The sequence below is a fragment of the Trachurus trachurus genome (assembly GCF_905171665.1).
Source record: "Trachurus trachurus genome assembly, chromosome: 13".
NCBI classification, from domain to species: Eukaryota; Metazoa; Chordata; class Actinopteri; order Carangiformes; family Carangidae; genus Trachurus; species Trachurus trachurus.
The window spans coordinates 19,092,793-19,106,733 of record NC_139892.1 but is presented as its reverse complement, the minus strand read 5'-3'; the positions used below and the strand labels follow the sequence as shown (position 1 = coordinate 19,106,733).

Below are 13,941 nucleotides of genomic sequence, written 5' to 3'. Positions count from 1 at the left end.
CACAACAAAAATGCGGTTGTGATACAACTGGGAGTGAGAACGTGTTGGTATGAAACACCATAATCCCCTCTTATTTGGGGTTGTTTCAGGACCAGCTAGTAAAACTCATCACTCGTTTTGTTGATGTTATCAGGACTCTTCCTAGAGCTGGTCGTCCATCTGAGCAACCTGATGAAAGCCTCTACCCTGTGCAAGACAGAGTTACTCACAGTCTGGGAGTCCTTTTAGTGTTTGTTTGCAAACTCTATGCAGCCTTTCATCTGTCTTGCACTGAGAAGAGGCCACTCTGCCATATTGCCCAGATTGGTGGAGGGCTGCAGCACTGGTTGTCTGTCTGAAACTTTCCCCCATCTCCACACAGGATCTCTGGAGCTCAGCCAGAGTTACCTCTCTACCCAAGGCTCTTTTCCTACTGCTGGCCATCTGGCCAAACTGAACAGTTGGAGAAGAGTCCTGATTGACCCAAACTTCTTCCATGTTTGAATGATGGAGCCCACTGTGCTCTTAGAAACAATAAGTGCAGCAGATTTTTTTTGTAGCCTTGCCCAGATCTGTGTCTTGTCTCTGAGCTCTTCAGGCAGTTCCTTTGACCTCATGGATTTCATTTTTCTCTGATATGCAAATTAGCTCTAAGGCCTTATTTAGACAGGTGCATGCCTTTCCAAATCATGTCCAAACTATTTAATTCAACACAGCTGGACTTCAATGAAGGTGAAGAACCATCTAAAAAATGATCAAAAGAAACGGATCACATCTGAATGACCTACATGAGTGTCACAGCAAAGGGTCTGAATACTTATGTTCAAGTGATATTTCAGTTTTTCTTTTTTTAATTAATTTGCAAAAAAAAAAAAAATCTAAAATTCTGGGTTTGTGCCGTTATTATGGGTTGCTGAGTGTAGATTGATGAGGAAAAGAATTTGAAGGGGGTCTGAATACTTTCACTGCACTGTATGTTAAATGTGTTTGTTATAACTCCTGGACTAGAAGCTGGAAAAGTGTTGTTGCATCTAATTTGTTGTGTCCTTTGCTAAAAAAAAAAAAAATCCCCCAAAAAACAAAAACTCAACCAGGGGTTGTACTGAGAGTACAGGGAACATCCTGTTAACACTGTCCTTTCAGTTCACAGTTCCCAGTGGCTACAGATCAGCCCACAGAAGTACCTTCATGGGCATCACCCCAGGCCAATTTGGACTAGATAACGACTCATTAATTAGGACATGAGAAGAGCTGTGTTTGGCTGAAACTGCTCTGGTTCTTACTACCAGGTCTGTTGGGAGCCTCCAAAAAGCCTGTGAACAAGGTCCCAGTGTCAGTGACAAACAATTTGGATCCCAGCACAATCTGAAAGCAACAGAGTAACATCAAACCTGTTGGACTATAATCACAGAGGCTGCTCTGAAGCTTCTCTGTGAGCTGCAACAGTGACTGAACATAAACTCTGTCTCATGAGACACCCGTCACTAACCCCCCCACTAAAAAAAAGCCACATAGAAACATACTACATTTTCCAAACAGCTAGAGCCATATATTCTCACATTTTACACTTTACAAAGCTGAGTGAAAATATTCAGTAGATAATCAAATATCCAAATATAAAACCATCTTCCATTGTCACATCAATAAATAGCATCAAATTACATTCTACAGTTCTGAACATAAAGGGAAAAAAACAAATAAACAAAACAAAATAACAAAAAAAGTGAATTTAATTTAACCAATTCACTTACTGTCCACAGTTCCCAAGGCTGGATAAACACTACAAGGACTCCTTTGGAAAATGTAATTTAAGCCATTTTTTTCACATTAACAAGATGTTGGCACTGTTAAACAGCTTATAAATATATGTAATTAGAATCTCTCATCACAGAAACTTCAGTTTAATCAAATTTTGCAGTGTTTATCCATTTCAGCTAAAAAAAAAATGCAGAAGCACCTAAAATTAAAAACAAAAAAAGATGAGAGAAAATTGGCACTGAGTGGAGGAGGTTATGTTAACAACACTGTGATAAAAAAAAAAACACCCTTGGTCTGGGAATGCACTGGTAATTTCGGCCAGACTTTACTGCTAACATTTAAAATAAATAATTAATATACATTTATCATATACATTTTAATTTCAGGAATACTCATTTTCTGCCTGGAGTGAATATATATTTCTAATCACATAGTACAGAAATACATATTTTACATTCCACACCCTCAGTATAGAGGATTCAGCTCGTTCCTCTTCCCTTTAATTGTGTTTATGGTAACCCATAATCATTTTCTGTTTTATCAGAACGAAGCCCAAAGTGGCTGCTTCAATGAGCTGCGCTGAATTAAACTTCTGGGCCGTCTGTCTGCAGGTTGTAACGAGACTGGAGCACAGCACAGGGCCTTCATTTATATGCAGATGAGCTGCCTTTGTCACAAATAAGTTAAATTTGTTTTTCCGCTCAGATCACCCTCCTCAGTGTTGCAGGAAAAAAAAACATAAAAACGTGTACGTTTCACAAGCTTGTAAAATGTCACTACAACTGAATTTCCTAATTAACATGATGATCTTGATTATCTCAAGTGAGCAGTGAGAATGTAAACATCACTTCTATCGGCAACATTCATCTCCTTATCGATATCGCTAATACTCTACTGTCAAAACACTCTACTGAAAACACAGTCTCACCAGAATTTAAAGCAGGGGTATTAATTATGCTTGTGTCCACAGCAGTAATCCACACATGCTGATCTATAGGAAGATTTTAAAAACACACACAGCATAAAACCAAGGAAATATACTTCCCAGATACCCATCATGCCCTGCAAGGATGCCTCTGTGTCATATAGTTTAAATATCACAGTTTAGTTTGGTTTAATTGTATCACCAATAGAAACACAGAATGAGTTTGTTTAACTAAGTATATTTAACAAACCATCAGTACACAATACTGTAAACTCTGTAAGTTGCCTGCTCTGTACTGTATGTAAAACAATAACGCCCTACAGACACACACAGACCTGTTTCATAAGATATTTTGCTTTCTCATAAATTCTGAATAAAGGAGTATTTCAAATCAGTACTGTATAATACAGAACCTAACTTCTTATCTTCTCTTCACTATATAATCTACAATGATGACCTAAAATCTGTCATTTTACTCCACTGGCCGCAGAAACAACCACATATGAAAACACACACATGCTCTATACTCGGTAATAAAAAGCAACATTCAAATTAGCAGCTTCAGACAAACTTACAAAAATACTGTTGGAACATTTTTAAGACATCTAGTCATCACCCACTGGGGTGTCTGGGACTTGGGTTTCGATCAACCTGCTGCAGCAAAAGTGGATTCATCTAATCCCTACAGGAATTTAATATTCAGGAGAATGATATGTATCTGGTAACATTTTGTACAGCGCAGTTTTAAGTCTAGTTGCCATTAGTTTATCCTGAAAATGCAGGCTGTCACGTTATTTTATAAAATGACCTTTAAAGTTAGTTAATGTATTAGCTGATTCAGAAATTCTTGGTTCAGCCCTTAAGAAGATACCATTCTCAACCCAAATGCTGGATATTGTCCCCAAATTATCATTATCATTTCATACTGAAACTTCTTTTCAATATGGGTTGTCACACTACTGTTTTATACTTACATAATAATAAGAAATATAAAAATAAGTTTTACTCTTAGCGATGGATAGTTTTAAGATTTTATCAACACTGCACATTGGGGTCTTTTAAATTACAGTGCAAAAACAAACAAACAAAATAAACAGTTGAAACAGAAAATTTCCATGCAGAATTTTTGAGAGTGTGACAGGGACTGCAGCCGGGGATGCCATCTCTGTCAACACGGGAATCAAACCCACAACCTTATGGTCAAGAAAAAGCTAATCAGACAGACACATCTTTCTCTGAGCACTGACACTGAGGAGCTGTCGACCTGCAATCACATTAAATTACGTGTATGTGTATGCATTAGTGCGCATGCAAATGTGTGTGTGGAAGAGGAAATTTAGTACTGAACATGAGTAATAATAATAAGAAATCCACAGGATAACAGTAGAGCATTAGCACTGTAGCACTAATAAACGGAAAATAATTCATTGATTGAAGAGGGATGCAAAGACTTACCAACTCTCTATGCGCAGTTTATGGTTTTGTCTATATCTTACCTAATAGTTTCAATGTTTACTTATTTTATTATAACTGTAAAAGGTGGCAAATAATTTGATGTGCTCCAAAGAGTTTGCCATGACACATTATAATAATTTGACCGGTGGAGCATCCTGACAAAACAAACTTCTCCCACTCTGCCTTCACAGCGTATGCAACCATATGTCTGTGGTGGTGTTTACACGGTAAACATAGTTCTGTGTTCTGTATCAAATCAAACAAATAATCAGGCAGAGCAGTTGAAGAGGCTGCTCTGTCTCACCAGAGACCTCATGCCACACTGACAATAATCTATTCTAAATTAACAGTGTTTATAATTTATCTCTGTGAATCCCTGTGTCTGAGTCGCCTGCTCCTACAGAGAAGCCAGTGTCAGTTTAAGAGCGTCACTATTACGGATGATCCATCATCACTACATCATCAAAAACTAGAAAACCTGAAACAACCCCATTATTTTTATCTGATAACATAAATGAGGGACGAGAGTGGCTGGTAAAAGCCTCAACTGTTCATGTTTTCATTTGAAAGGTATAAAATAAATGACCTTGGGTCTGCTCTCCTCCTATCAGCAGATAAACATGTCTGGATTAAAAGTATTTTTGAACGCAGGGATTATCAATCCAATTCTGTAGAGTGCATTTATGAAAATAAGTGAGCCAACGGCATTTTGGGTAGACATCATCAGGAGATCGTCTTCCTGGCCAGCATAAGATTTTGCTCATCATCATCATGTTTTGTCTAGAATAGGAAGGGACAGAGATTAGACCAGATTAATATGAGTGGTAGCTTTCTGTGATCCTTGAGGTAGGGCTAAAATGTGGAGCCGTGGTATTAGTGCAGATGTCTCACAGTTTGTCAGCACGCTGTCCCATCTGTATTACTACTGTGTTTCATTTCCACACGGAGAGGATTACAACACATTTCAACGAGTTGGATTTAAATGCTATAGAAAACCTATTTCTTTAAAATGGTACGATATGACAGATTAGAAAGAGCAAAACTCGATCAGGTGCCGGTTGGTTGGAGGAACAACTAAATTGAAAAATCAGACTTGACAGCGCACTGAGATGACTTCACAGATTAGTTTTCATCTCCCTTTGGTTCATTGAGTTTACAGGTTAATACCTGCATTAGTTCTTAATACCAAATACACAGTTCGTGTGACCTCTGCCCTTCTTAATGACTATTTGTTGCTCATCATGTGTGATTCTAAAGTAGGATGAACTGAGCCCTTAAAGAGGATAAGATAGCAGTAGAAGTAAATGCTGATCCTGTCTTTTTCTGCAGAGGCAGCAAACAACTGTCGAGCCTCACCCAGGGGGGGATAACACGCAGCTGAAGTGCTGAAGCAAGCTCCCAGCATGCTATAAACATTGTCAGTGACAGGCAGCAACACATAAACCGTCACTTCCCCAATCACATCTCAACAATAGCACTGGTAAAAAAAATTTGACAACAGGTCAGCGCCCAGATTTGCACAATTACACAAGCAGATGTGGAGGTATTAATGCACAGACAGCACTTTAAGGGACCAATTCCGGCAGCTCTCGTGTCATGCTTTCCTCTTGTACGGTTTCATCCTATCATTAGCAAACATCTCTGTACACCTATCTAAGATGTTGATTGTGCGTATCCATTTAGTTTTTTTTAAATGTACGTAGGCTATATGTACATTTGGAAATCAAGAAGTTTAATATCTTGCTTTGAACTGCAGAAACATACTGCAGCTTGTTTGAGGACATAAGACCAAGTTCACAGCACACTTCTTTAAAAAAAAGAAAAAAAAAGAAACAACAATTAATGGCACACACAAAACACCTCCTTTACCATCTCACACTGTCCCTAGGCCTTCAGTAAATCACACGGAACCAGGAATAAAAGGTGGAAAAAGTGAAACTAAAGGGCCTAAGTGAGAAGAACATTGCAAAAATAGGAAAATTGCACCTTTGTAACTAGAAATTACTAAATATCTCCCTTTCATTAAATATAGAATTACAAAAATGCAAAAGAAAAATGTTATTTATCTACCCACTATCTTCCTTTTTGTTGCCCACCAAAGATTACAGAGCAATGGAAAAGAACAACAATCTAAAACATTGTTAATGATATAAGAAACCCCTCAGATGTGCACCTTGTATACGTATGGATAATATTGCTTTTACACTTGAAAATGTGGAATATTTATATAGAAAATATCCAAAACAATAGAAACCATTTTACATTGACATTTTTTTTCTTTTTTTTATGAAACCATGTATTTACCCACAAGCTAGTAAGCTAGACCCTCCCTTACCCCTTTGGCACAATAATCATATTCATATTAATTATTATTATATTGTTAAATTACAAGACATTTGAATAGGAATGGTCACTCACACATTCAGAGTAGTAACACAGTTTCTGTAGTCGTAACACATATTGGTACTGTATGTTTTAACATATATTAAAAACATATTTTTTTTCTTTTTTCAGCTTTGTTGATATGTAAATAAATGTACTTTCATCTGAAACGAAACAGAACTGTCTTTGCATGCCCTTATTATTTACAGGATCACACTTGTCTGAGTTTGTTCTTGCTGGCTACTGTAGAGCAAAAATACTACACTCCCAAATAATCCGACCGATGGATTGCATCTGCGTCAGTCGACTGTCACGCGCATACGCTGCAGAGAGTATGGAGCCCATGACGGACAATATTACACAGGCAACATTTTGAAGCACTGATTGTTTTTGTGATACCAACAGTTTAATTTATCTTTGATTAACTTGAATTCACCAAATCCACAACTTTGCTCCAGATAACATTCCTCATATAAAATGTATAAAAATGTTTGTGGTGTGTATCTCAACCTTGTAACTTTAGATTTCTAGTTTTTTTGTCTTTACTTTGCTTAGTGTTTTTCACGTTGGAGGGAGCTGACTTGGTGCCAAGGCCCCATTTCTCAAAAGCATCTTAGTGAATGCATTCATCGGCACATTTTACACTATATCCCAGTACAACTCTGAATCCTCTCCAATTCTGTTGTGTTGGCACATATAAGTACAATACTCCATTTAAAAAGGCATACGTTTTAACCCAGATATTTAATAGTCAAATTAGACATTTTAGGTTTTTCAGTCTTGTGCAAGTTCAGTTCTGTTCACCATCTACATAGACATAATGAGTGGGATATCAGGAGGTGTCACAGCCTGAATTTGACCTGTATGCTAATATTAGTAATTCTCTCCATTTCTTCTATGCTAATATTTTTGTCTGGATAAACTGGATGTCGGTCATCTCCTACTAGGTTGATATTGTGACACTGACAGTCATGTCAGTCTCATCCAAGGTTTAAACTTCTGAAAATATATGAAAAGCCCCTTGGTTTTAATTTATGAACCTTTTTTGTGGTTCTGTCCCTCTTGGGTTGAAAAGAGTGGGGAACTTTCAAAGGGTCTCTGCAGCACCTGTGCAACAGATGACCCTGGTTGAGAGCGAATCCGTCAAACTGTGCCCGCTAACATTAAAGATGACTCTGATTCCAATTAATCCCATTCAAAGCACCGTCTTTGATGAAACAGAGTGACAGAGCGTCCTGCTGACAAAGTGTATAGGGAAAATGTCATGACTGGGATCCAGCTAAGCCTTACATAATGCTCTGCTAAATGTCACACACTAACAATAAGCTTTGAGGTCAGATTTTTTTCCCAATCATTCACCGGGACAGAATTTAATGACTAAGCTGTTTATGGTAAAACATGGCCCGGTCTTCTCAATCCCTCCTCTCCCTCTTTCTCAAGTCACAGACAGAGAGGTACAAAAGGTTTGGTCCCAACTGCTTCAGGAATCATGTAGAAAATATACATTCAAACTTCTGAAGAAAACAAACTGGAAGAGTAGAAAATACTGAAATACTGGCAGGATAAAAGAAAGCAGAAAGAGAAAGAGGGACTGAGGAAAAGAAAGCTATGTAGAGGGAACAGATCGGAGAGCTGAATGAAATCAAAAGATGCTTTTGTGAGAAAGTTCTTCAGAGTAACATACAGCCTGGTATGTTAACGCAATGCACTTTTGTCAGAAGCATGTTGGATTTTATCATCACGAAGAAATCCATAACCTCTCATATATTTACAGTGTTATTCCCTTACATTGTTTGTGTGTGCTCCCACTTATGTATTTGTGTGTGAGTGAGTGTATGTATGAGCAGATACTGTAAATATGTGCCCTTGAAAGCCTCTGTTCAACCGCACAGAATTTAGGAGTCTTATCTCATCAATACTCTCATGTTGTCATTAACGCTCACAACTATGCACGCACGTACACACGCACACACACACTCATAATCTGTAATTAGTTGATAGCCATGTTACCATAAGGCCACTACCCAAACCTAAACGTGTCGCTCTCAACCTTCCAGATTGATTTCTGGCTTTACAGACCCCAAAACACTGCAAAGTTATAGTGGCCACTGTTGCAGTTCTTCACATCTTGACTTGTGAGAGACAGCACTAAGAAAATACGACGTGGGCAAGCTTCTTACGCTTGCATCTCACTGCGAACATGTAAACACAAACACAGCTCGGTGCATTCACCAACCAGCCCTCCATTGCTCCTTCGCTTCATGTTTTCACTCCACACAGGGACAAATGGATTTCAGTCCATCCGTTCTCTTTTCTCGTTATGACCTGTTGTTTTTGAGTGCTCCTCTTCAAATCTGTGTTTTCTTAACCTGTCATCTCTGCCTCACAGTGAGGATGAACTCTGGCTGTAGTTTCTGAGCGTGAGTCTGCTATACCTGGGCGAAGGGGGAGAGGGGGGAGGGTGGGAGGGGACCGGGGGGAGACACAGTTCTGTCTCTGACACAGGTGAGCCGCTGCTGGACGCCAGAGAGTCGCGGAAGGGTGACGGAGGAGTCAAAGCAATAAGCTCCTCCTCCAACTCCGCCCTCCTCATGGGGGAGTCGGCGAGGCAGGTCATCAGGCCTCCTCTCATCGGGGAGAGAGACGGGGAGGCCTGGGGGTGAGGAGGCGGCAGCGGGTAAGGTGAATGAGGGATGGGGTGAACGAGGCAGCCGCCACGACCCCCCAAGTTGGACTCGACGGGCGGGAGGGGCTGGACGTCGGCGTAGGTGGTGAGGGTCGGGGGCATCTGCAGGTCGCGGGGCAACAGGTAGGGGTCGGCGGGGTGCGGGGAGGGAGGCGTGTGTTTGTTTGTGTGCGAGTGAGTCGGGGAGGTCGAGAGCATCATGCTGTTGAGCTCGGAGATGTTGGCGGTGAAGCGGTTCACCACGCAGCTGATCTGATCCATCAGTGAACTCTGGGGCCGTCCCGGCTGGTCGTCCACGATGAACAAGCGGCCGTCGCTCCCGGTCACGACGGAGCCACTGCTGGGGGGGCCGCAGCTGCTGCCGCTGCCGCTGCCGCCGCTGCAGATGCTGCTCGGGTACTTTGGTATACCGACCATCAGAGGCTCCTCCCCCAGACCCGCACCGAGTCTCTGGCTGACCGTGCTGATTGGCGAAGGTGTCTGCGGCCTGTATGTGATGGAGTAGCGCTCCTCTGCCTCCGAGAGCTCGTAGAGGGTCTTGTCTGTGCCAGTGTCCTGGTGACTGGGCAGGGAGGACATGGACGGGAGGGAGGGCAGTGGGACATGTGGGGGCAGGTCACTCCCTCCACAGTAACGCTCCTCAGAGGTTTTGGAGAAGGGCTTGATGACGGCGGTCTGATTGTTCTCCTTTTTCTTGATGTGGAAGGAGAGCCGCTGCCACAGATGGTTGCCACGTGAACTGCTGCGCTCCGTCTGTGCCCATGACACTGATTTCCCGTTGGAGCTAGAGGACAGAGAAGACGTGGCAGGTAAAAGAGAGACAGAAGGGTTGTTTTTTAATGTTTGAAGGTTGATTCATCACCTTCATTTGATTTACAGTTTATCCATTGTTTTCTTGCCTTGATGTGGAAAACAAATTTAACTGTTGATTAATCTACAAATTAAACTACATTTCCCATGAGTGATTGCAATGATAAGATGGTACAAGCATGTTTAATTCTTTATCTTTAATTTAGACGCATCAATTTTGGATTTGTCCATTTGTGTTTCAAATTGTCTTCACTTTCAAACTTTACTTTGACATTAAGGGGTCTACCATGAACATTATACACAAAATACTCTGGTACTCTCTGTAGTACTCTATATGGCTGGCAACTGAATATAGGCGTTTTGTACATGCAGAACATTATTTACTCCTCCGTTTAGGTAACAAATACACTACATTTGTTAACACTTAACTGATTTGTTTGTAGTTTTTAATTTTATATTGCAAAATTTAGATTAGACATTCCTTGTTACACCAATGATGTTAAGGACTCGTCATTTGAACTTCCTTGTTTCAATTACTGATGTAAATTTATTACCCTGTTAATTACAAGTCTATCTTGATAGCAGAATCTAATTCCTCATTTACTTACTGAATAAGATTTATTTTACTAATAAAAAAATAATGTCACAAATCAATTAATCATCTTTTGTAAAACAAATCCAAAAGCATTCGTTGGTCACTTATCAATATGAGGGATAACTGCACTACGAGAAACCACATATGGCAAAACCATTTAGTTAGTTAATCCTAATTTCTTATCTTAGATGATTTATTTGGTTTATACATACAAACATATTCAAATGGAGAAAATGGATAAAAACAGTTGGACTTCATATGCAAAGTGATTTCATTAAATTCATTTTCTGTTCTATTTTTTCACACCAGTATGTTCTTCATTTTTCTTTGTCAGGTTCTCTCTCTCTTCCTCTCTATTCTATTCCTCCCTCCATTTGTACCATTTCTTCCACTTTTCTCTACCTCACATTTGTCACAGTGCTCCGTCCCCTGCCTCCTCCCTGCTTTTCTTCCTCTCATCCCTTTGTCAGGTTAATTAGTGTGATTAATCTATAGTAGAACTTCTGATTAAACCTCACACCACCATGGCCAGAGGTGAAAGGAACTCAATTCACCCTGGAGACACACACACACACACACACACACACACACACACACACACACACACACACACACACACACACACATACACATTGACTCCGTGAAACTCACACTCACACACACATGTCCACACATACACACATATAAATACACTGCATATGACGACCTGGACCTACACATGCAATATGATGTTGTCTGATCCCATGGGAGGAGTCTCTTACAGAAGGCTTTGTAGTGAGGAGGGACCAAGCCAGACCTGCATCTTCTATGCATCCAGCTCTGAGGATGAGTTTAATGACTGGTGAGGGTAAATCAAGCACTTTTCAGTAGTTCAGACATCAGTCAAATATTACTTTCTTTTCAATATTTCTTCTTTTTCCCTGTGGTCTGCTGGTTTCATGTCTGTCTGCATCTGCTCAGACTACACAATGACAGCATCTCAAAGGCAACAGCTCCCAGCGCTGCACTCAGGAGATAGACAGCCCTGCCAATTACCACCACCCACAGAGGGAGACAGGACCAAAAAGAGATGGAGAGGGGAAGAGAGGAATAAAAGGAACGAAGATGGAAACACTCCTGACATTTCTCATAAGAGATTGAAATCTTGCTTGCCGAAAAGGGTGAGCTGAAGTAACCTGCTGACAAACGAAAACGTGTACTAGTCTTTTTTCCCCCTTTTTTTGTCTGGGCAAGTGGCTGTGCGTCACTCCCTTTGTGTCCTTTGATCGGTTTCTTGTCACAGTAGATGACTTGGGGATGGCCTTAAGCTGGTCACAAAAGCTATTATGTCTCTCATTTTCACACTATTCCTTTAGTATTTTCCTCTCTTTCTTTTCCATCATTTCTCTGCTCATCATCTTTCTCTCTGTCCATTCCCTCCATCAGTTTTTTTCCCTCTCTCAGTTTTCTCCTTACCCTGCCTTCCTCAGTTCATTCCCGTCTCTCTCCTTTGCCATGTCTCCATTAGGCAATTGTCTGCAGTTCATGTTAGGGTCATAAGAACAGTTAGGCAGACTCGGGGGAGTTCAGAGAATCAATCTCTCAGAGCGCTCAAACACACACACACAGACACGCAAACACACGGACCATAAATAGTCTCAGAGTGGGGCCATTATAGAAATGATGCCTTGGACTGTAACTGAAGAGTAACCTGGCATTAACCTGGCCAAGAATTCTCTACCGGGTACACACACACACACACGCACAGATATACCTGAGTGTCTCTCCAGTAGAGCCTCTGCGTTTCCACAGGTTAACCAGACTAGAAGAACGGCTGGCAGCTGAGGACGATTTGCCGTCACCCACGTGCATGCGGACCACTGTGCTAGTGGTAAAGGCACTGCGCACGTTACGCTCTGGTTTGGCTAAAATGATGTACACCTGGTATGAAACAAAACACAGAATATCTTATTTAACCACGGCCAAACAACTTTCAAAAAAAAAAAAAGCTTGATTGCAACATGTTTGCAAAGAGAAAAGATCAACAGCACTTTGCCAATAACTACAGACAAATTGATGCTGCCAGCAACAAGAGCTTTGATACACTCCTTTTCTGAGGTGTGCTAAAGGCTTTCATGGCATAAATGTAGAACCCTAATAAAAAGACAATTCTCAAAAGAGGCAGCTGCTAATGGTTTTTTATTGATTTCCTGCTCTTGTTTAAACACAAACCTGCTCCTTGAAGCCATGTGAATCTCTAGCTTTTAGTGTATGAATAGAGAAACTATGATACGTGATAATTTTCAAAATAATTTTTCACTTCAATGGAGGCATGTAGTGAAGATTTATTTTCAAGTTTGTAATAACTGATTCAAAAAATATGTTGATGTGCTTTATCGTCATATTTTAAAAATCACTGTACCTTGCTTAACCAAAATAAAATTGTGGGGGCTCAAAGCAGACACTCAATGTTTATGAAGGAAGAAGATGTAAGGACGTATATATGATCAAATGGGTAATTTTTTTAGTTTCAGGTTGAGCCTTACCTTTGGTACAAACATGCAACACAGAGCCACAGTGGCACTGAGGCTGACACTGAAGCACATGGTGATAATTTTGTAGTTGGAACCAAAGTAGATGGGCACAAAGGCCAGCCAGATAATACAGGTGGTGTACATGGTAAAGGCAATGTACTTCGCCTCATTGAAATTAGCAGGAACGTTGCGGGTCTTAGAGAGGGAGAGAAAGTGAGAGAAAAAGAAAGAAAACAGTGTAAGCAAATATTCAAGCAGTTTTGGACTGTTGTTGAATTGTTCTTTGTAATTTGCCCTAGATTATTAAACAAAAGCATAGCGAGGCACCATTTTTGATAAATAGTCTTTGCAGAAATAGAATAAATGCTAGTAGTGAACCTATATTTACATGATGATGATGATATTATACTCAACATTATGTGCAAGAAGATTAGGTGAAACATTTGGCCATAACCTTACACTAACAGAGCTCTAGTGCTTTGCTCTGGTGCAGTACTTCATAAACACAGTTTATTAGCTTGAAGTGCAGTGCATTTCAGGTTTTTTCCTCTTTATACCATTCTGCTTTCACACTACAGAAAATGGATAGCTACAGGCCACCAATCATCAAACATTGACTTTCTAATGTGTTTGTTGTTATAAAAATTAATTTACTGCTGTTGAAAGGTTGCAGAGCAGCAACACAAAAACAATGGTTTCATCATGGCATTTCACATTATGACACTGTCGTAAGATGTGTTTTGCACATATTACAAATTGGATATTTAGGATGTTTAGTATGAAAACACAATTCTAAATAAATGCATCCTCAGAGCTTTAAAGCACCCACTACTTATCA

At 40.2% G+C, this 13,941-nt stretch overlaps 1 protein-coding gene across 1 annotated transcript in view; it reads right to left on the bottom strand.

Moving 5' to 3' along the window:
- Positions 1 to 8,882: 8,882 nt before the first annotated feature.
- grm5b (glutamate receptor, metabotropic 5b) overlaps positions 8,883 to 13,941 on the bottom strand; it is a gene marked incomplete at both ends in the record, with an annotated part of 53,496 nt that continues 48,437 nt past the window's right edge. The window contains 3 exons of the mRNA XM_083984598.1: positions 8,883 to 9,969; positions 12,344 to 12,510; positions 13,116 to 13,298. Coding sequence (XP_083840724.1) covers positions 8,883 to 9,969; positions 12,344 to 12,510; positions 13,116 to 13,298 — 1,437 coding nt within the window. The remainder of the gene's footprint in view (positions 9,970 to 12,343; positions 12,511 to 13,115; positions 13,299 to 13,941) is intronic.